Source organism: Manis pentadactyla, chromosome 2 (assembly GCF_030020395.1).
Source record: "Manis pentadactyla isolate mManPen7 chromosome 2, mManPen7.hap1, whole genome shotgun sequence".
Lineage (NCBI taxonomy): Eukaryota > Metazoa > Chordata > Mammalia > Pholidota > Manidae > Manis > Manis pentadactyla.
Genome location: NC_080020.1, coordinates 153488628 through 153509637, shown reverse-complemented (window position 1 = coordinate 153509637; position 21010 = coordinate 153488628). Strand labels below are relative to the sequence as shown.

Below are 21010 nucleotides of genomic sequence, written 5' to 3'. Positions count from 1 at the left end.
TATAGATGGGTCTTGCTTTTTTATCCATTCTGTTACTCTGTGTCTTTTGATTGGTGCATTCAACCCATTAACATTTAGGGTGACTATTGAAAGATATGTACTTATTGCCATTGCAGGCTTTAAATTCGTGGTTACCAAAGGTTCAAGGTTAGCCTCTTTAGTATCTTACTGCCTAACTTAGCTCGCTTATTGAGCTGTTATATACACTATCTGGAGATTCTTTTCTTCTCTCCCTTCTTGTTCCTCCTCCTTGATTCTTCATATGTTGGGTGTTTTGTGCTGTGCTCTTTCTAGGAGTGCTCCCATCTAGAGCAGTCCCTGTAAGATGTTCTGTAGAGGTGGTTTGTGGAAAGCAAATTCCCTCAGCTTTTGTTTGTCTGGGAATTGTTTGATCCCAATGTCATATTTGAATGATAGTCGTGCTGGATACAGTATCCTTGGTTCAAGGCCCTTCTTTCTCATTGTATTAAATATATCATGCCATTCTCTTCTGGCCTGTAGGGTTTCTGTTGAGAAATCTGATGTTAGCCTGATGGGTTTTCCTTTATAGGTGACCTTTTTCTCTCTAGCTGCCTTTAAAACTCTTTCCTTGTCCTTGATCTTTGCCATTTTAATTATTATGTGTCTTGGTTTTGTCCTCCTTGGATCCTTTCTGTTGGGGGTTCTGTGTATTTCCGTGGTCTTTTAGATTATTTCCTCCCCCAGTTTGGGGAAGTTTTCAGCAATTATTTCTTCTAAGATACTTTCCATCTCTTTTCCTCTCTCTTCTTCTTCTGGAACCCCTATAATATGGATATTGTTCCTTTTGGATTGGTCACACAGTTCTCTTAATATTGTTTCATTCCTGGAGATCCTTTTGTCTCTCTCTATGTCAGCTTGTATGCGTTCCTGTTCTCTGATTTCAATTCCATCAATGGCCTCTTGCATCCTATCCATTCTCCTTATAAACCCTTCCAGAGTTTGTTTCATTTCTGTGATCTCCTTTCTGGCATCTGTGATCTCCTTCCGGACTTCATCCCATTTCTCTTGCGTATTTCTCTGCATCTCTGTCAGCATGTTTATGATTCTTATTTTGAATTCTTTTTCAGGAAGACTGGTTAGGTCTGTCTCCTTCTCTGGTGTTGTCTCTGTGATCTTTTTCGGCCTGTAGCTTTGCCTTTTCATGGTGATAGGAATAGTTTGCAGAGCTGGGACGAGTGACGGCTGGAAGAACTTCCTTTCTTGTTGGTTTGTGGCCCTCCTCTCCTGGGAGAACAGCGGCCTCTAGTGGCTTGTGCTGGGCAGCTGTGCGCAGACAGGGCTTCTGCTTCCTGCCCGGCTGCTATGGAGTTTATCTCCACTGTTGCTGTGGGCGTGGCCTGGCTCGGGCAGCTACTCCAAAATGGTGGAGTCGCGTTGGAGGGGGAGCGGCTGAGAGGCTATTTATCTCCGTAAGGGGCCTCCCTGCTCCCTGCAGCCCAGGGGTTAGGGTGCCCAGAGATCCCTGGATTCCCTACCTCTGGATTAAGTGTCCCGCCCTGCCCCTTTAAGACTTCCAAAAAGCACCTGCCAAAACAAAACAACGCCCACCAAAAAAAAAAAAATGTTAAATTAAAAAAAAAAATTTTTTCTTAATTAAAAAAAAACTGGCCGCTCGTTTTTCTTTATTCTCCGGTGCCAGCCTCAGGCCTCTGCTCACCAGTCTTGCTGCTCTGTTTCCCTAGTATTGGGGTCCCTATCCCTTTAAGACTTCCAAAGAGCGCTCGCCAAAACAAAGCAGCAAAAAAAAAAAAAAAAAAAAAAAATTGGTCGTGCACTTTTCCTATGTCCTCCAGTGCCCGCTCACTGTTCTTGCGGCCCTGTTTTCCTAGTATCCAGGGCCCCCTGGGCACGTACTGTGTCTGGTCCCGGATGGCTGGGGTGGGTGTTCGGCAGTCCTGGGCTCCGTCTCCCTCCCGCTCTGCCTACTCTTCTCCCGCCGGGAGCTGGGGGGAGTGGCGCTCGGCTCCCGCGGGGCCGGGGCTTGTATCTTACCCCCTTCGCTAGGCGCTGGGTTCTCTCAGGTGCGGATGTGGTCTGGATGTTGTCCTGTGTCCTCTGGTCTTTATTCTAGGAAGGGTTGTCTTTGTTATATTTTCATAGATATATGTGGTTTTGGGAGGAGATTTCCGCTGCTCTACTCACGCCGCCATCTTCCGCCCCTCTCCTCTTGGGTGACTCTTTGTTAAATACTAGTGGTGGTCTCATGTGGTATCTGGTGCAGGTCTCCAGGCTCTTGCCTGAAGTTCCTGTGGCCAATTAGGAATTCACAAGCTTCCCTGTTTTAGGAAGGTGATAAGGTGTACAGGTGGTGCACATATGTCTAGTTTGGTGTACATCTCCTGGGTGTCACGTGGCACACATATGTGATTAAACATCCCCAGAGGAGTCCAGAATCAAATTCATTGCTTCACTGAAATGTATGAATATTTATACAAAATGGGATAAATAAAGATTATTAATAGCCTCACATCAGCTCAAATCTGGTTGGGCTGCCAAATGAGTTTGCCCCAAACTTAGAGGAAAAAAGAGAACTTTTGTTTTAGGGCTTTCTGGACTTGGAGATTGTGTAACTAGGATTGTACCCAGAGGTACAGAGGAAATGCCTCCCAGATGCCCTTCCTGTGGGGTGAGGAGGTGCCCTGAGGTGGCCTTTTCTCAGCTGGGACACTGCCCTGCCCCACGAGCCGTTGGGGGAGGCACGTTGGCACCTAATCTCGCGTGGGGGCCCTGAGTAAGGTAGAAGATGGTAGATGAGCCTGCAGGGCCTGGTGGTCGGGAGGGAAGTGAGTCTTCTGAGCTGTTCCCCTCTGTGCAGGGAAGGAGGGGAGTGGAGACCAGTGGAGACCAGTGGGTCTGTGCCCAGCCTCCCAGAAAGGCTAGAGACCTGTGGCTGGGCTCACAGGGGTTGGGTGTCCTGTGAGCTGCTCTGACCTGCCCCCATCCCTCACTGCTTGTCCCCCTCAAGGGCCTGGCAGCAAAGGGTTGACTGTGACCAGACGGTCTGGGCGGAGTTTGGAGGAGGGTAGCTGGTGAGGTCAGCGAGCAGAGGGACATGCCTCAGACAGGAAGGGAGCCTGGATGGAGGGCTGCCTGTGGGAGGAGGCCAGCAGGAGCGGCGGTCCCACAGGCAGTCTGTCACTGGGTCTGGGGAGCTGGGTGTCCCCACACGCCCTTCTACCCTCCGGGGCCTCTGTCCTGTGGCCGGGGTATCTCCAGTCTGCAGGGGCTCTCTTAAGCAGTCTTGTGTTCCTCTTGGTAGATCTGCCGCCGCCTTAACGGGGTCCGGTTCACCAGCTGCAAGAGCGCCAAGGACCGCACGGCCATGTCGGTGACGCTGGAGCAGTGCTTGATTCTGCAGCACGAGCACGGCATGGCCCCGCAGGTCTTCACGCAGGCCCTGGAGTGCATGCGCAGGTGAGTCCGTCGCCCCCGCCGCCCGGCGCCATGCAAACTGCAGACTAGCCGGCCCGCCGCTGCCCTGGGCTCCCTGCCAGCCCTGGACGCGGCAGCCAGGCTCTGGCTTGGCTCTGGAAAGTTCTAGACGGATGTCTACAAAGTCAAACTATTGGCACTATCAAATTGAGACAGTGTTCTCAGTCAAGGGGGACACAAAAGAGCTAGCAGTCTCCTCGGCAGGACAGCCGGAAGGTGGGAGACTCGGCTGCTTAGGGGTCAGAGTCACGCGGGAGCTCACGCAGCCGAGCGGAGGTGGTGGCGCCAGCCTTCCCGTGCCCCCGGCCTGTTGGGCCCGCCTCAGGGCCGAGTGCCCCCAGCAGGCACCTGCCATTTGCCTCTTGCTCGTCTCTGAAAACCTGAGGGAAGCGGGCGCGTCTGCAGGTTGCACTGGTCGCTCCGCTTCTTCTCTAGCGGTCGACACAGTTCGCTTTATGAGCAAGTGTCAGATGAGTGTTTTCTGGTAACGGTAGCACCCCTCCCACCTGTCCGTGTGCCATGGCCACCTCACCCTGATGACGTTCTGATTCCGAGGCAGCAGGCGTGTTTGCAGATGAAATCCGGGAGTAAACTGTCTGCTGTTGATCGATGCCTTGTTCCAAGCACTGCTGGGGAGCACCTTACCTCACATACCGAAAGAAAGGATAAGAAACCTGCTTTTCCCGTCTTCCTCAATGTAGTCACCAATGCTGTTACAGTCTCATCTCCAACAGTCACTCTTACTGAATGTTCTGCATCATTTGTCCTCTCACCAAATTCTTTAAAGCGTTCAATTCTCTTATCCTTTCTGTATGTTTCTGCCTTTTGACCGTCTCACAATAATGCACAAAAGCGATGCCTGACTCCTGCCTCTTGATGATAGCATTTTGTTAAACTGGAACTGTTTTGTCCTTGTTTTGTCTTTCCAAGTTCATCAGAATCTGTTATTTCAGGGCCCTGCTTATGCTCTCTTAGGAAGTTCACCACCTCCCTGCCCTTCGCCTCAGGGAAGCAGTGGAGGCTCAGGGGCCCTGCTTTCGCTCTGCTGCCTAAGGACCTGTCCTCACAGAGTCCTCCTGCCCTCCAGGCTCAGGGGCGATGGTGCTGTGGAGGTAATGGGGCCTGGGCTTCCAGCCACCTCTGTGCCATTAGCTGCCCAGGTGGGATGCAGGCCTCTGCCAGCAAAGAAACAAGAAAAATGGAGCAGGAAGAACTGTGGTTGTCAGAGCAAATGTCAGGGTCAGGTCCATTCAGAGACCAGGCCCTCAGTCAGGTGTATGGTGGATGTGCAGACCTCTGGCCAGTCTTAGCTTCTTGAACAAATTGATTGAGAACAACAATTCGTTGTGAGTGCACGTGAGCACCAGGTCTCAGGAGATCAGGGAGAATGTGCTCCTTAGAGAGCCCCGCATCTCCGGCCAGTGGCCCGCCAGTAGGTTGTGTGTGCAGTACCCACACGTGCGCAGAGCAGCTGCTGTGCGGACAGCCCACAGAGGACTTCTTCCACCCTCTGCCATATACATAACTGATATTATGTGTAGGAAAATAAAAAAATGCGGATAAGCCCTTACACCAGTTGTTCTTAACACATACACTCCCCACACACACCACAAAAAACTTTCGTGTTCCTGTTGTGAGCAAGTAACAGTGCCGACCTCCAGATACCTACTCTTTCAGAACATGTATGTGCAGGTGTAAGCACGGTTAATCCACACCTTGGTTGACAAGTCCCTGAATAATACACAATACAAAACATATGCATGCACAAACAAATGCAGTTGCATGTACAGTTCTGCCTATGACTGTAGCCTGTTTTTTTCATTTTACTGTCCTATGGGCATTTTTTCAGGCTAATAAATACAGACTATCTCATTTTCAGTATACCACTTTGCCGTCACTGCAGATTCACACCATGTGTGCCTTTTCAGCAGTGAGTGTCCCTATGTACCTCCTTTCCTCATTTGCCCCTTGGTTCCTCAGGTTAGAAAGTACACACCTGCGTAAGGGCTTTAAGAGACACCGGCAGATGGCTCCCATACCGGGCACGCTCCACCCCGCCCAGTGCCTGCTCGCCTCCCTGTCGCTCCCCTGAGCGCCTGCCGGGCTGTGAAGTCGGGTTGTTTTCCTGTATCTCATGAAGGGACTGTCTTCTGTGGGAACAGGCACATCCCCGGCCTCCCTCTGCCTCACTGAACCCCCCACCTGCCTCCAATCATGGATGTTTTTTTAAAGTTTCTTAATTTATAGTTTTCTGAATTTTCTAAAATCACTGCAGTGAATATGTATTACCTTTATAATCATTTAAGAAGTTTTTAAAAACACCACTCGATCCCACTTCTCCTCTGTGGTCCCAGAACCCTCGTGGCACCAGCCCCGGGCACTGTGCCCTCTGCTGCCTTGTCCACCTGACCGTGCAGCCTCGCAGGCTCTCACATCATGCTGCTCACACCTGACTTCCCCCACAAGGGGAAGACTTGTATCTGTTCATAGACCAGAAGCCTGGATGGCAGCATCACTAGCCAGTGTTCCGGCTGCAGCAGGGCCAGGACCTGTGTTTTAGCCGAGAGCCCCGAGGACACAGCAGGAGATACTGGCCACACCCTGGAGTGCAGGAATGCATTTTGGTCCTCTTGCTTTCTGCTTGCATCTTACCAGACAGGAGTAGAGCATGCAGGCCAGGTGTGGGGTGAGAAGAGCTGGGTGTGGGGAGGGGCAGCACTGACACTCCGGCTGTCTTCCTTCTGGAGCCCAGGCTGAGTAGTGGCAGTGCTGTGCTAGCAAATGTTCAACCATCAGCTCTCTCTCTGCATAAGCAAAAAAGCCCTGATCTATAGCATTTGCCAGTTTCTGCGGCATAAATACTCCCACCGGAGCCTATTTGAAGCTACCAGTGGGACACCATGGGACACGGAGTAGGAAGAGGCATGTGGACTTGGCTCTTGTGCTGTCCACACCAGTTCCAGCTCCTCATCCCTGATCCAGGGCCTGAAACGCCGGGAGTGGGCTTCCTAAGAGCCACAGTGACCCCCTCTCCAGACTGCCCTGGCTGGGGACGTGACAGTCCAGCCCTTGCAGCATGGAAAGTACCCCCATCACGATGGCACATTCCCAGCAGGGCCATTCCCAGGCTTCCACGTTCCACTAGAAAAACCCAGGACTTGGCTTGAGCCAGGAGCCCTGGCCCTCCTGCCTACCCATCTCCACTGTGTCCTCACAGGCCATCTGCTGTATCCAGGCAGCTCTGCTTTGTGTCACCATTGCCACTTTGGTGGACATGCAGAGAGGATATGGCGCAAGAGCCATCTCACCTCCGTGCCATTTCTTCTGCCCCACCAAAAGGGGAAACGACCCCAAATTTCTGGTGTGAGTTTGGTTGCATTTCATTCTTGGGGATCATCATGTAGAGCAATACCTGGAGCAGGTGGAGACAGCAGGCACTCCCTCCCTGCCACTGCTTAGCCTGGGACCAGGGCGGGTGTGGTGAGGCTGCGCGTGGGCGCTCCTTAGAACAGTGGTGTGACTGGAATGGTTCATCAAGAGGCAGCTTTGTCCAAACCCGCTGCACCTCCCCTGCTCAGGCATCTGTGAGACGGCCAAAGCCCCCAATGGTTCTTCATGTTCAGCTTGCTTTCTGAACCATGTTGTCGCAGCATGTGAGAGCGTGGCGGGGCAGCATGCACTCGAGCTTGGCCAGCCGAGAGAGAACATGGAAAACCATTTAGTCAACCTACATGTGTTTGTTTTCAGTAGACTACAGTATTTTTTCTTATTTTCACTTCTCTTTCTCTCCTTTCTTCTTATAACTGTGCTGGTTTTGTTTTGTTATTCCTTTTACACCCTTTCCTGCATATCATCTTTTCTTTTGTTGAGGCTTCATTCCATTTTTTTAAAAATCTTATCTTTTGGTTCTCCTCTTTTTTCCACACTTTTGATAAAATCCATTGCATGTGTCCCTCTTTTTTCTTTATTTCCTTTCCTCTTTTCTTTTCCTTTCTCCCAAACCTTTTCCTTTTCACAGCATTGGAACACGGGAGGTAGTCACCCAGAAGAACTTGAGTGGCCTGGCGCCCATCCGAGACATAAGACTAGATCCCAGCCTCCTCTGTTCCATCCCTTTATTAGCTCTGAGCCCCAATTTACTCATTGTGTGGCTCTTCCTGAGCATAGCATACCTGGTGACCAAATTGCGTTGCAAATGAATATTATTACGAAATATTCATAATAAGTCACAAGAAAAACAAAAGTGCCAGAATCCGTCCAGCCACCGTGTACCTAACTGGACAGAAGGAGTGTGTCAGAGCGTGTTCCACCAAGAACTATCTCATGCCTTACACTTTGATGTTTTTTGTTCTGAACTGTAAATATCTGCCAATTATTTCACTGAGAGGTATTGATCATTTAAATTCTGCAGAGTTTTCAGTGCTTGTAACATGTTCTTATAGCACCTGGTTACTGCATTGTTTAGCTGGCCTGGAATTACTTGTACCAAATCTCTTACTTTCTGATGTAAAACTATTTATTACCTGTATATCTCCTTTGCCCTGTTTCCAAGAGAAAGGAAATCTGTCTGAAAAGAATTTGTATATTTGATACTACTCTTTAACTGTACTTTAACCTTTCTTTCCTTTTGAAGAGAAATGAAAAGGATAGATGCTTTGTAACTGGCTCACCTAGAAAAACCTATTTAATAGGACATGTACTTTCTGCTTTCATTTCAAAGCATAGTCCCTCAAATTATAGTAGCAAACAGTTTGCAGAATCATAACATTTCCTTATGTTTATTCTTTCCGACTTGAGATGACACAAAGCTGTGATACAATTGCACATTGTACCAAGTCAGGCACATAAAAATAACATATCGCATTTGACTTTAGGTTTACTCTTTTAAATCTTTAAGGATCATTAAAACTGATTCAGGAAATGCATATAGTAACAAAAGGCTGTTAAAGTTAGATACACTTATTCTTCTTGAAATAGCGTTTTTCATATCAAAACTTGCATCTTTACTTACAGATTTAAAGTCCAGACATCTTTTCTCTTTTACAAATCAAATTTTGTTAATAATGAAAAAAGAAGGCAAAGAAATATGATAAAAAAAATGAGACCTAACTTTTGGGCAATTGAGCCACATGGAGCTGAGAGGAAGAGTTGCTTTGGTTCCTGCTATTATCACTCTTAATTTTAAATACATGTCCATAAAATGGCATGACTTGTAACACTCACATCTGGCAGAAGGGTAACTGTGCACCTGTAAAGGTAACAATAAATTAGGGGAAAGTTCCACAGACCCTGTATGAGAAATATTCAGGGGCTTCTCTGTTTTCTAGTTCAAATTATATTGTGCTTCTTTTTACCTCTAGCTGGTTCCCCGTGCACTGAATGTTATGAAAGTGGATTTCTTTTTACCAGTCTAGAAAAACTGGAGTGGATTTAGAGAAGCTGTCTTTTTGGGAAACATCACACCCATGCATGCACAGAAACCAGTCCACCACAAGATCTGGCCTCTGTAGCCCTTCCCCAAGATGTCAGAATTTATTCCGGGATTTCTCTGGTTTGGTGTCAGATCTGAGTCCGGGTTCTGGGAACTGTAGAAGCACTTGGCAGTAAAGGACAAATGTCAGACTCAGACTGACTAATAAACGGAAGGCTGTCCTCCTCACACCCCAAGATACCCTTGTTGCCTAGCCCTCCTGAACACTGCAGGGCCCAGGGCAGGTGGCACGCCTGCAGGTGAATCCGGTTCACTCTGTCTTCTCTCGGACAAGGGCAGTGGCTGCCCTGGGGCACAGCTCCTGGGGTGCCTCCGTGGGGAGCCTCTCATTGAATGCCAAGGGGCTGGCGATGTTGAGTCGCAGCAGCATGACGTCAGTCACTAGACGAGGCCTGTCCAAGTCTGTGGTTCTTAGGGAGATGCACTCCCCATTTGCCTGCCTTCACGTTGAGCTATATGTGTCCACTAAGATCATTTTGTTTATTTGATTTAAAAGTAGTAGAGTCCACAGGCCCTGCTCTGTGTGAAGTGCTCCTCACGCCCCCGGGGGTGGCGCCTGTTGGTGTCCTCCTGCCGTCAGGGTGGAGACTGTGCTCGGAGGAGGGAGGCCCTCTGACTAGACAGCGCTGCCCCCTCCTCTCTGGGCCCGGGGGTGCTTCTGTGACACTCTCCAGAGGCTCCTTGCAGAGCCGCCGTGCAGCCAGCTAGGGGAGGACCTCCGGGGGCCCCATGGGCACCCCGGCCTGCCCCTCGGCTGCCCTGGTGCCGGCCAGGCCTTTCTGCTCCATGTGGGTTTGGCTGCTTGGTTGAGGGAGAAATGGGTGGCAGGGGGATAGGATAAAGTTCTTTATTTTTCTCTCTCGGAGCTGGGTCAAAAGGCATTCCATTTTGGCACTACAGTCCTTGGGTCTGGCTTGAAAGAGGGCACCATGAGATCAGCATAGGCTGTGCATTGTAGTTGTTTTTCTTAAGGATATTTAAGAAAGGAGACCCGGTCCACTTGCCCTTTGTGCTGTTTTAATATCCCTAACGCCTTTTCCTCATGAAATCAGGCTAAATATATATCCACAATCTTTTCTGCTTTAGTAAGAAATAGGCAGCGTGAAACAAAGATGGGAAGATGATTCAAGAAGGGAGTCATTGCTGTCTGGTGATGGTGTTCAGGTCCTGTAAGGCGATGCTGGTGCTGAGACTGAGTAGACGTGCAGGGTCACTCAGGCACCGAAGCGCGGATGATGCCCGCTGAGGGGCAAAGCCAGGCATCCCTACAATTAGGTGTCAGGTGGGCCTCCATTCTCAGTTTTCATTTAAATAATGGGTGTCCTTGAAAAGAAATAATTTATGGATATAATAAAAAATAATCACATAGCTTTGAAACGATTAAATCCCTCTTTCAAAGTCTGTCCAAGACCTTCTCAGTGTATGTTACTGACCCCTAAAAACGGCACAGCCAGCGCGACCGCCAGAAGTGCCCTGCTTAGGACGGCAGGCTGGCCCCGCAGCGGGAGGCTGGTTTCCACAGCTTGCCTGCCCACGGGCTGAGCCTGTCTGAACATGTGGTGACAGTGTCGGCGTCAGAGCAGCCTCAGTGGACACATTTTGTAAATTCAAATTCAAATTTTCCTTAAAAATTAAGTTGAAAGTGTAATCTTGATTCTAATTTCATGTATACTGTATCAGCCAACTAAACCAGTAATTAGCTAATTTAAGGTGTAAATAAAAGATAATGTCAATGTTCACAAACTCTTCTTCTTTGCTGCTCAAAGCAGTTTGGCATTAGTAGTGACAGACAGTTTTTGAGAAGTGGGTATATCTCTCTATATATGGAGAAGCCACATCTGAAGAGTCCAGTAACTTCTAGAGTCAACAGGACAAACTGTGCATGGGAACCTAGCTTCTGCTTGAAATGGAATATATTTTTATCTGAGCATTGGATGTCAGACAAACATGATCATTGTTTATCCTAGAGGCTCCTTGCCGAACGGCCGAGGCATTGAGCTCAGATGACATGCATCTAGCTGAGGGCTTGAGGCTCTGGTGACAAGAAAACATGAGTTACTAAACTGCTTAATAACAAGCAGGTGGATGCTTTTCTAAAATTCCTGAGCTTATCTTTTGAATAAAATCACTGTCTTACTGAAAATATTTTACATGTTCTTGATAATGAGATAAAATCATTTTCACTTTAGAGGCTTGAGCAAATGCCACTGATATTTTTTTAAAATGCATGACATAATGGTCTTCGTACAATTTGAAATGTTTTTTTTAAATCACTGTTTCTTGGTAACTGCAAATTTTACATCTCATAAGGGGATTTTGTACTAAATTTGATAACTAATTGATTAGAATAATACAGTCTTAGAATAATATAAAAATACAAAGTTATACTGTGCTGCCGGAAGTCATTATATTTAGGATCTCTTTTGCTGTTAATTAGATGTCTGCACCAGAACATTGCCCAGAGAACCCTCCTGATGCACTCCTTGGGGGATGGGAGGCCTGCCTGATGGCTCCTCCTCCTCCTGTTCAGCATTGGCTTGTGCCCATGGGGTTGCCATGACAACCCTCCAGCAAATGCAGCAGGGGACTCTGGTTCTTGGGGGAAGGGCACCTGTGGGCTGTCCCTGGCTCAGTGGCTCTCTAGAGAGAGGTGACCACAAACGAAGACAGCCCACCTTGGAGGAGGTGGCTGGCTGCCGCCAGACCTCGGTGGAGCCAGCCCTTTACAGAACTTCAGCCCTGCTGGCCATGCACTCATTGTGCAGCTGTCCATTAGGCCCCCTCAATTGCTCTGCACCCAGGACAGCTGTCTCCTATGCGGAGGTGGTGTGTTAGAGTAGACTTCTCAGCCAGAGGGCTGGCTTTGCTACATGTTGAATTCTCCAAGGAAAATCAGCATTTTTGAATTTGAGGTTCATTAATGGCATAAAGGCAGCTCTTAAATGTCTTTGGTAAGCGCGTTATTTCTTTTTCCATTTAATTTGCTATTTAACAGAACCTTTGAACCCCTAGTTAGAACAGAACCCTCAAATAACTAGACATGAAATACATAAAACCATTAGCTTAAAAAAAAGTTTGCTTGCGCATAGATACAGCGCTGCTTTTGGAAATGCGAATCCCGCAGTCCCATAAGCTTGTGTCCGTCTCTGTGCTTCTTAACTGCCTTGTTCAGAACCCCGCCATCTTATGTGTGTATTGTTGTAAATGAGTCCAGCACCCATGTAAATTAATCAACTTTTTTTTTAACGCTATGAATATAATCAGTTCATTTCATCTTAGTTTAAGTCTTTTCTTTTTTCCTTTTTTACTGCTGTCATTTCTTGTGCTTGTTTTTTCCCCAGTGAGGGTTGTCGAAGAGAAAATACAATGAAGAATGTTGGAAGTCGCAAATATGCGTTTAATTCCCTGCAGCTGAAGGCTTTCCCCAAGCATTACAGGCCTCCCGAAGGGACTTACGGCAAAGTTGAAACATGAACACACGGTTTCCTCTAATTAGCTGTTACATAATTAATGTGGGTACCCTCTAGTGGCATATATGAAGTCTTCAAGAAGACCTGAAGGATTGGTTTTTATTTTTGTGTTTTAAAAAACAATTCACTTAAGAGTCTATGGAGCATGTTTTTTTCAGTAGGAATCAGTAGGAGGTAATGTGTGGCTCAGTAGCGTGGCTAGTAACCACTGCCCCTTTAAATAGCCTTCAGCGTAACCACACAGGTACCACCCACAGTTACCTACGTGAACCAAGCTAGGTATGTCTGAAACGCTAAAGGACTTTTTAAAGTGCCCACTTAGGCAGCTGCTCACTTAGCATATTTTTCTACTGAGTAACTCAGAATTAAGCATTGAATTTCAATCTACTTTTTAAAAATCTGAATGTATGTAAAACAGTAAATCATATGTTAAATAAATGGATCCTGAGCAGAGCAATCAACATTAAATGTTAACTCCAGTTCTGGGAAAGAAGCTAGCTCTGGCTCCTGCAGTGACAGCCAGTGGTTCTAAGGAAGTATCCTGATACCACGGGTGAAACCCGAAATTGAAGTAAAGGTTGCTAAATCAGCCTGAGCTAAAACTCTTAGCTGATCACATCAGCAAAGGCACCCCCACATGGGAGATGGCGGGCAGGGTTTCTGCTCGAGAAGGTGAAGCCGGCTGCCTGCTCTTCTCTGAAGCTCCCGTCCAGTGCCCCCTGCACACCTCCCCTCCTCCGGATGTGGGGTTATCCCCACCCCAGGGCCTTCTGTGTGGGATGTCTGATGCCTCGCAGACAGCAGAAGGGATTTATGCGGCTGCTAGTGGAAGCCTGGATACTTTCAGGACAGATGTCCTTTGTGGGTTTCCCGCCTTCTTGTCTTCTAAAAGACAATGCAGTCATGTTTGAGTCTGATGAACGTGTCTTAGGTTTGCAGTAACTGTTACTGTCCTCTTCTCATTCTGTTATGTAAGATAACTACTGAGAATGTTTAATCTATCTCCTAAAATGAGATTTTGAAAGGGATTAATGGGCCATAAAACTTAGGACTTTCATAGAAAATTATGTCTGGTCATCTGTTATTAGATGATGATGAGTCTTATCTGCACAGAGCAGAGGTTTTTTTTCTTAGTTTATACATTTTATCAATTCTGTTTATCATGATTATTATGTTTACATATTATTTAAAAGGCCGTATAAGAAATACATGTGGCACACATTCATGATGCTGATCCTAATGATTTGTGAACCTTTAGGAAATCCCTACATCTAAAATTCTAGATATTATTTCTTGGGCTCCATGAGAAATGCCACTTGGAGACGTAGCAAATGTGGGCCTGAGGCAGGGACAAGCCCACCCCTTGGCAGGGACAGAGAATGGGTGGGCATCAGGTGAGGGGTGAGCTGGATGGCCCTCCGGACTCCTTCCTACTCAGAATTCTGTCAGTGTGCAGACAGAGCCTCCGTGCCTCCACTGCCACTGGTGCCTGCTGCGTGGAGAAGTCCCGCTGTGGAGTGTGACTGGCGTGGGGGACATGTCCCTGTGGGATGGTGCAGCTCCTGTCCCTCCCTGGCAGCTGGCTCCACCGTGGAGGGCAAAGCAAGAAACACTTGTCCAGGAAATTGCTGAGGTGGTGGCAGCAGCTGGTGTCAGATTCTCTGGCTGTGTCAGCCCCTGTTTGAAGGCATTTCTAGTATGGCCAGTTCTGCCTTTCACCTCTCCACCATTTCGTGTAATTTTTTTAACATCTATATACTTCCATCTTTCCTCATTTTAATATCACTACCTCCTTAAAAATTCCCTTGTCTTTTTAAATTCAATGTTACCCATATTGTTTTCAGTTGTTTTTTTCATCTGAAGAGCATTAAATACCTGCATTTACCAAAAAGGAATATCGCAAATGCTGTCATCTGCTAGCAGCTTTGCATGTAGCACCTTTACATGAGCTCTTTCTCAGTTTTGGCTTCATCCATGGATCCCTGTAAAACCCTGAGTCTTGGCTAGTCACGTAGGAACCATTCGGTTTCGGTGCTGTGTCTGGGCCACTCCGAGGGGCATCAACACTCGCCCAGCACCAAGCCTTCCGCCCTGTGGCCAGCGGCCCCGCAGCACCTGCGAGCGAGAGTTCACAGCCGTCCAGGAGCGTAGTTTACAGGTTACTGAACAGCGGAGGTTCTGTCCAGTGTCCCTTATAAGGCCCCCATTTCAAAAGAAATGTTGAGTCCCACTGAAGACCTGGGATGTGATGTGGATTCTGTCAGTGTCTGGCGGCATTTGCCTTTGGTTTCCTTTAAAAATGTACAAATGTTGTATAATAGTTTTGTCCCTCCACAATTGTATTTGCCACACTTAGTGCATTAAAGTACTTTTATTTATTTGTTTTGGGCAGTATTAATATATATAACATACAGTTACTGTTTTATATATTCTTAGCTCATTCAAAGCCATGTATGCTGTAAATGTGCTAGTCTTTAGAATGACAAGTAATAAATAACTGACAAGAACATTAAACCTGCTCTTGCCTGATTCATTGTTACGTTAGGAGAACTAGTTCTGTGGCCAGCATCTGACTAGACCATCATTGGTGAGCACCGTGTTGATTTTTCTCAGCGCTTCTAATCTCAATGTTTCTAAACATGGGGCCATGAAAAACTTGTTTTATAGCCTGTTTTCACTTTAATTGATACAACTTAAGACAGACCCAAGTCCAGCCCTGTTTTGCCACTCACTCGCTGGTGACTGAGCAAGTTGCTTGCCCTCTCTGAGCCTTGGGTGCTTTTCCGTATGTGCCAAGTGTGGACACAGTGGGACATTTAAAGCAGTTGTGAGCTGCCTTGGCATTAAGTGTTCTTAAAAGACAGCTGTTGTTACCATCCCATGTCCATAAACGTGGTTTGTGTCTTCCCTGTGGGTCGCCTGGTCATCCTTTGGATGACTTGCTAAAATGCAGCTCTGTTAATGGTTGACTGCCGGTTAAAACCAAGACAGTGTCTTGCTCCTCTGTACCTTTTTCTTGGCACACGTGCCCCCTGATTTCCCTTGGATCAATTCCTGGCAGTAGAAATGAACAATGAAAGGATCATTTAAATGTAAAATTTTTGAATTAGTATTACCAAAGTACCCCCAGAAAGTCTGCTACCAACTGCAGCACATGCTGTTTCCCTTTATTCTCACTGATGCTGGAAAGGGCGCCTTGTTTCAGTTTCCATTTCTTTGCTGCAAAAACTGAGCATCTTTTATCTTTTATACTTTTACTGATATTTCTACTTATGTGACTTCACTGGCATGTTGGTCTTCCTCATATTGATTAAGTGTATGTAATATACAGTATATTAACCTGTCCCGTGTATTGTTTTGAAGCCTGTCAGTCAGTTGTCTTTCGGCTTTGTTGATAGTGGGTGGGGTGGGGGGCAGTATAGAGAAGTTATGCATTTTTATGTAGTCAAAGATACCTTTTATTTTTGATGCTTGTTCTGAAATCAAGCCCTGGCTTCACCACTGAATGTGGCAGACAGGCACCCCTGTCCTTGCCCCTGGAGTGGGCATGGTGCCAAGCACTCACAAGGGGCTGACTGCACTAGTCCATGCCCCTTCACCATTCTGTGCTAAGACTTGGCAAATGGGATATAACTCTTATTTTTATTATAACTATCACGACGCCAGCTAAGGCAGCTTCCCAAGAGTGTAGGGTAAGAACACCCACTGTTCAGATTCCCCTTCGGACCCCTGCTGTGCCTCAGCACCACCTTTCCAATGATTCCTTCCAGCACCAGCTCCCAGAGGGCCTTTCCAGTGCATCCAGGCCGGTCTGCATTCAAATATAATAGACGTTTATGGTGCTGTCATTGTGTTGTACCATTTAAGAGACAAAGCTAACTGAGACGGAGGGGATAGGAAGGAGGAATGTGTTCAGATGCAGAAAAGTGTGGCGCTTGGCTGCTCCTCCTCCTCCCACTCGCCCCTCCCAGGGCTTCTGCAGCCTCCCCCCTGGTGGTCCTCAGACCATCCCTCCTCCAGCTGCTTGTCCTCCACCCACCAACACCGCGGTGTCCCCTAGGTTTCTCTCCATGCCTTTCTTCTATCTCACTTCGATTGCTCTTCCTGAAAGGTCTTCACCATTCCTGTGAATAAATTACCACTAACTTGCTCACCAACTTTCTAGGTCCATCCCAGACTCTCTAGGTCCAGATTCATCTAAACATCCAGCCACCCCAGTCATTCTAATGGAGGGTCTCTTGGTGCCTCAGGCATGTCAACGCCAAACTTCTGCATTCCCTCCTGCAAGCTGGCCGAGCCCTCCTCTGACAAAGGACCCCACCTTCCACCCTGTGGCACCTTCTTTCTTTTTATCCCATCAGCCACCAAGATCTGTCATTCTTCAACCTCATAATCCTGTCCACACAGCCCTGATCTCTGTCCTGTCGCTCTATCCGGACTACCACCCCTCAGCCTTCACATTCCTCCTTCAAGGCTGCATTTCAGGCAGAGATTGCCCCCCTTTATGGCAATCTCTCTCCACAGAATAAGCTGGCTCCTTAATTTTTCCCCTCATTTAATTTTGAATATATGACATATATATATATATACTGTCCGTGTTACTTTTACTTTGTTCAAATGTTACTTTCTGTTCACAACTGCAAATGCAATACCTGAAACAACAGCGCTACTCAAAAAAATTTACTGAATGAAATGATGAATAAATTCTTGAGGGGGTATTCAAATGAAATTTTCCTATTTCAGCACTAGACTACATTGCTTTTCTTATAAGTAATCTATATTCCAAACACATCACAAGGAGCTAAATTCAACAGAATCAAGGGTGAAGGCAGAATTAAGAGCAGAGTATGGGAAACACCAGGCAGTGGCTTTCTCAGGGGTGATCAGGAGCGTCTCTGAGGAGAGTCAGGTGTTATGGGAGGTCTGCACAATGGTCTGCTGATCTGGATGGTAGGTACATGATGATTCACGTTATAGTTATTAACAGTAAACAAATAACCTACGCACATTTCTGTATGTCCATTATATTGGATAATGAAAATCACATTAGCCCATCATTCAGTGAACAATTTGAAAATTCAGACCTAACCAAAGACGCAAAAGTCTTGTACACTGAAAACTACAAAATGCTACTGAGAAATTAAGGCACCAATAAACAGAAAGACATCCTGTATAAATGGACTGGAAGACTTCATGCTGTTAAGATGCCAATACTATCTAAAGTGATCTACAGCCTCCGTGTATTCCCTGTCAAAATCCCATCCTAAAATTTGTAAGGACTCTCAAGGGACTCCAAAGAGCCAAAATAATCCTGAACAAATCTGGAGATCACACACTTCATGATTTCAAAAGTTATTATAAAGCTACAGTAATTAAAACAGTGTGGAACTGGCACACAGACAGAACCAAACCCAAAAATAAGCCTTGACAAATATAGTCAAAATGGTTTTTGACGAGTGCCAAGACCATTCAATGAGGAAAGGACAGTCTTTTCAAAAAATGATACTGAGAAACTGGATGTCCACATGCAAACAAATGAAATTGGACCCTTACACCATATACAAATCAACTTGAACCAGATCAAAGACTTAAACATAAGAACTAAACTAGACAACTCCGAGAAGAAAAGTTAGGGGAAGAGTGGCATTGGATTGAGCAATGATTTCTTGGATGTGACACCAAAAGCACAGGCAACAAAAGTAAAAACACTGTACTACATAAACATTTAAAACTCAAAGAACAAAACACAATCGGCAGAGTGAGGAGAAATGGGAGAAAATGCCTTCAAATCATAAATCTGACAAGGGGTTAATATCTAGAATATGCAAAGAACTCCTAGAACTAAACAACAAAAGAGCAAACAACTGTTTCTAAAAAAGGGGCAAAGAACTTGAATAGACATTTCTCCAAATATTTACAAATGGCCAATAAACACATAAATGATGAAATGATGCTCAGTATTGGAATGGCGTTTGCCAGACATCAGGGGAACAGAGTAATAGGGAGCTGTTTAATGGGTATAGAGTTTCAGTTTTGCAAGATGAAGAGTTCTGGAGACTGACTGAATAAAAGGGGGAATACTTAACACTAATGAACTACATGCTAATGTATATTTCACCACAATTAAGAATTAAAAATATATAGTTACAAATAAAGATACTATGAATTATTTTTTAAGTGGGTCATAGACTTACATGTAAGCTAAACTGTAAAACTCCTGGGTGAAAACATAAAACTAAATTTCCATAAGCTTGGGTTAGGCAATAGTTTTCTTAGTACACCAAAAGGAAAAACAGGTAACTTGGAATTCATGAAAATTAAAACCTGTGCTTCAAAAGACAGCATCAAGAAGTGAAGACAAATCAAATTGGGAGAAAACATTTGCCAATCATTTTATCTTTAAGCACCTTGTATACATGATATATAAAGAATTCTTACAACTCAGCTGAAAAATGGACAAAGGACGTACACATTTCACCAAAGATAAATGAATAGCCAATAAACTGGTAAAAATGTGTTCAGCATCATTAGCCATTAGGTAAATGCTGATCAAGCTCCCAAATAGATAGTACTTCATACCTAGTAGAATGGCTGTAATCAAACAGATCAAAGATATCAACTGTTATGTGGAAAAATGGAAATCCTCATTAAGTTGCTAGTGGGCATGTAAAATGGGGTGGCTGCTGTGGAAAAGCTTGGCAGTTCAGCAAAATATTAAAGTTGGAGTTATCACATGACCCAGTAATACCACTTTTAGGTATATACCTTGGAGAAGCTAAGCATATGTCCATGCAAAACTTATTCATGAATGTTCATAGCATTAGTCATAATAGCCCCAAAGTACAAACAAACCAAAATCCATCGACTGACAAGTAGATAAATAATGTGGTATATCTATATTATGGAGTATTATTCAACAATAAAAAGGAATAAAATACAAATAGATGCTACATATGGATGAAGCTTGAAAATGTGGGCAGTGAAAGTGTCACAAAAGGCCACCCATAATCTCATTTTTATGACATGTCTGGTACAGGCAAATCAAAGACACAGCAAGTACATCTGTGGTTGCTAGGACCTGGGGAGAACTGGGGGTGGGGAGTAACTATTCACAGGGATAGGGTTTCTCTTTGGGGTGATTCAAATGTTCTGGAATCAGAGAGTGGTGGTGGTTTGCACAACTTTGTGTCTAAGAAAAAACAACTGAACTATTTAAGGGTGAATTTTATGGTAAGTTTCTCCAAATGAAGATTTTGAAAAAGCTGTTACTAAAATAAAAGATAGGGTTCTATAAAATAATTTGAGTTTCTTACTGAAGTTATGTTTAATAAAAATTCTAACACTTAAATAGGTATACAAGAGTTATTGAAAAAAAATGAATCATTTTCCTTTTCCCAGTGACACACAGCAGGCCTCAGTGATGTTCTGCTATAGTGACCGTACTGGTGCACAGTTCCCACAAGTTAGGTGAACCTTTAGAAAAGCAAATAAGAAAAACATTCTCAAGATGGCAGCATGAGTAGGGTGGTGAATCTCCTCCCAAAACCATATATATTTTGAAAATACAGCAAATACAACTTTTCCTAAAAAAGTGACTGGAAGATAGAGTATATGAGCCAGGCTACACCTGCAAGAACCCAACATCTTACGGAAAGGGTAGGATACAAAGCCGTGACCTGGTGACACCTGAGCACTCCTACCCCAGCTCACCAGCGGGAGGAAGGGAATCAGAGTGGGAAGGGAGTGGAAGCACAGGACTGCTAAATAACCAGCCCTGGTGATCTGCCCTGGGAGCACAGACACACATTGCATGGTGCACTGGATATTGGAAGAGCGGAAAAGCAAGGTCCGAGGTTGAGACTGCAAACAGGTTCCCACGGCCAGCTGCCCTGGGACAAAAGAAAAGCAGGCATTTTAAAAGTCTTAAAGGGACAAGGGTTTAACAGGTGGACAAAATCGTCCTGGCACACTCAGCCCAGCAGGCTGGGAACTTTAAGGAACTTCAGGTGCCCTAACCCCCTGGGTGACAATGCAGTTCCAAACCCCCTGGTGGTAATAAGCAGCCTGCTGTTTCTTCCCCCAACACCAGCACTGCAAGCAAACCAGCTGACCAGCCATTGCTGCGGAACAGCTGGGGAGCAGCCCCGCCTACAGTAACCACAACAGCTTAGCACAGAGGCTGCTCCCTGTGCGCAGTTGACCAGCACAGACAGTGGAGACCAGCGCGGAGTCCGGCAGGCACAAAGAGGCTTTGTTCTCACAGCCGAACATGCACCGCTCACCTGCGACCCCTGCCAGTGCCCTAGGCCATCCCGAGGGCCGCCCCGCCCATGGCAGCTCGGGATGAACCCAGAGGCTGCTCCGTGTGTGCAGGTAACTGGCACAGACAGTGGAGACAGGCAAGGCAAACAGCAAGCAGGAAGGAACGTTGTTCTTCCAGCTGACATGTGCCACTTGGTGGCGAACACTTCAATTGCCATGAAAAGGCGGAAGAACTTGTTCAGTCCAAAATACCTCAAACAATAGAGGGCTGGTGAGACTGAAATCACCAATCTTCCTGAAAAAGAATTCAAAATAAAAGTCATAAGTATGCTGA

General features: G+C 46.0%; 1 protein-coding gene across 14 annotated transcripts in view; it reads left to right on the top strand.

Moving 5' to 3' along the window:
* The window catches only part of INPP4A (inositol polyphosphate-4-phosphatase type I A), a 189183-nt gene that overhangs the window by 149972 nt on the left and 18201 nt on the right, over positions 1–21010 (top strand). For 8 of the 14 annotated variants that reach the window (XM_036879950.2, XM_036879964.2, XM_036879956.2 and 5 more), the window contains 2 exons: positions 3281–3435; positions 7472–14928. In XM_036879950.2, coding sequence (XP_036735845.2) covers positions 3281–3435; positions 7472–7652 — 336 coding nt within the window. In that variant the 3' untranslated portion in view covers positions 7653–14928. Of the gene's footprint in view, positions 1–3280; positions 3436–7471; positions 14929–21010 lie in introns of those variants that run through there. The other 6 variants (XM_036879966.2, XM_036879963.2, XM_036879955.2 and 3 more) reach the window with 2 other exon arrangements.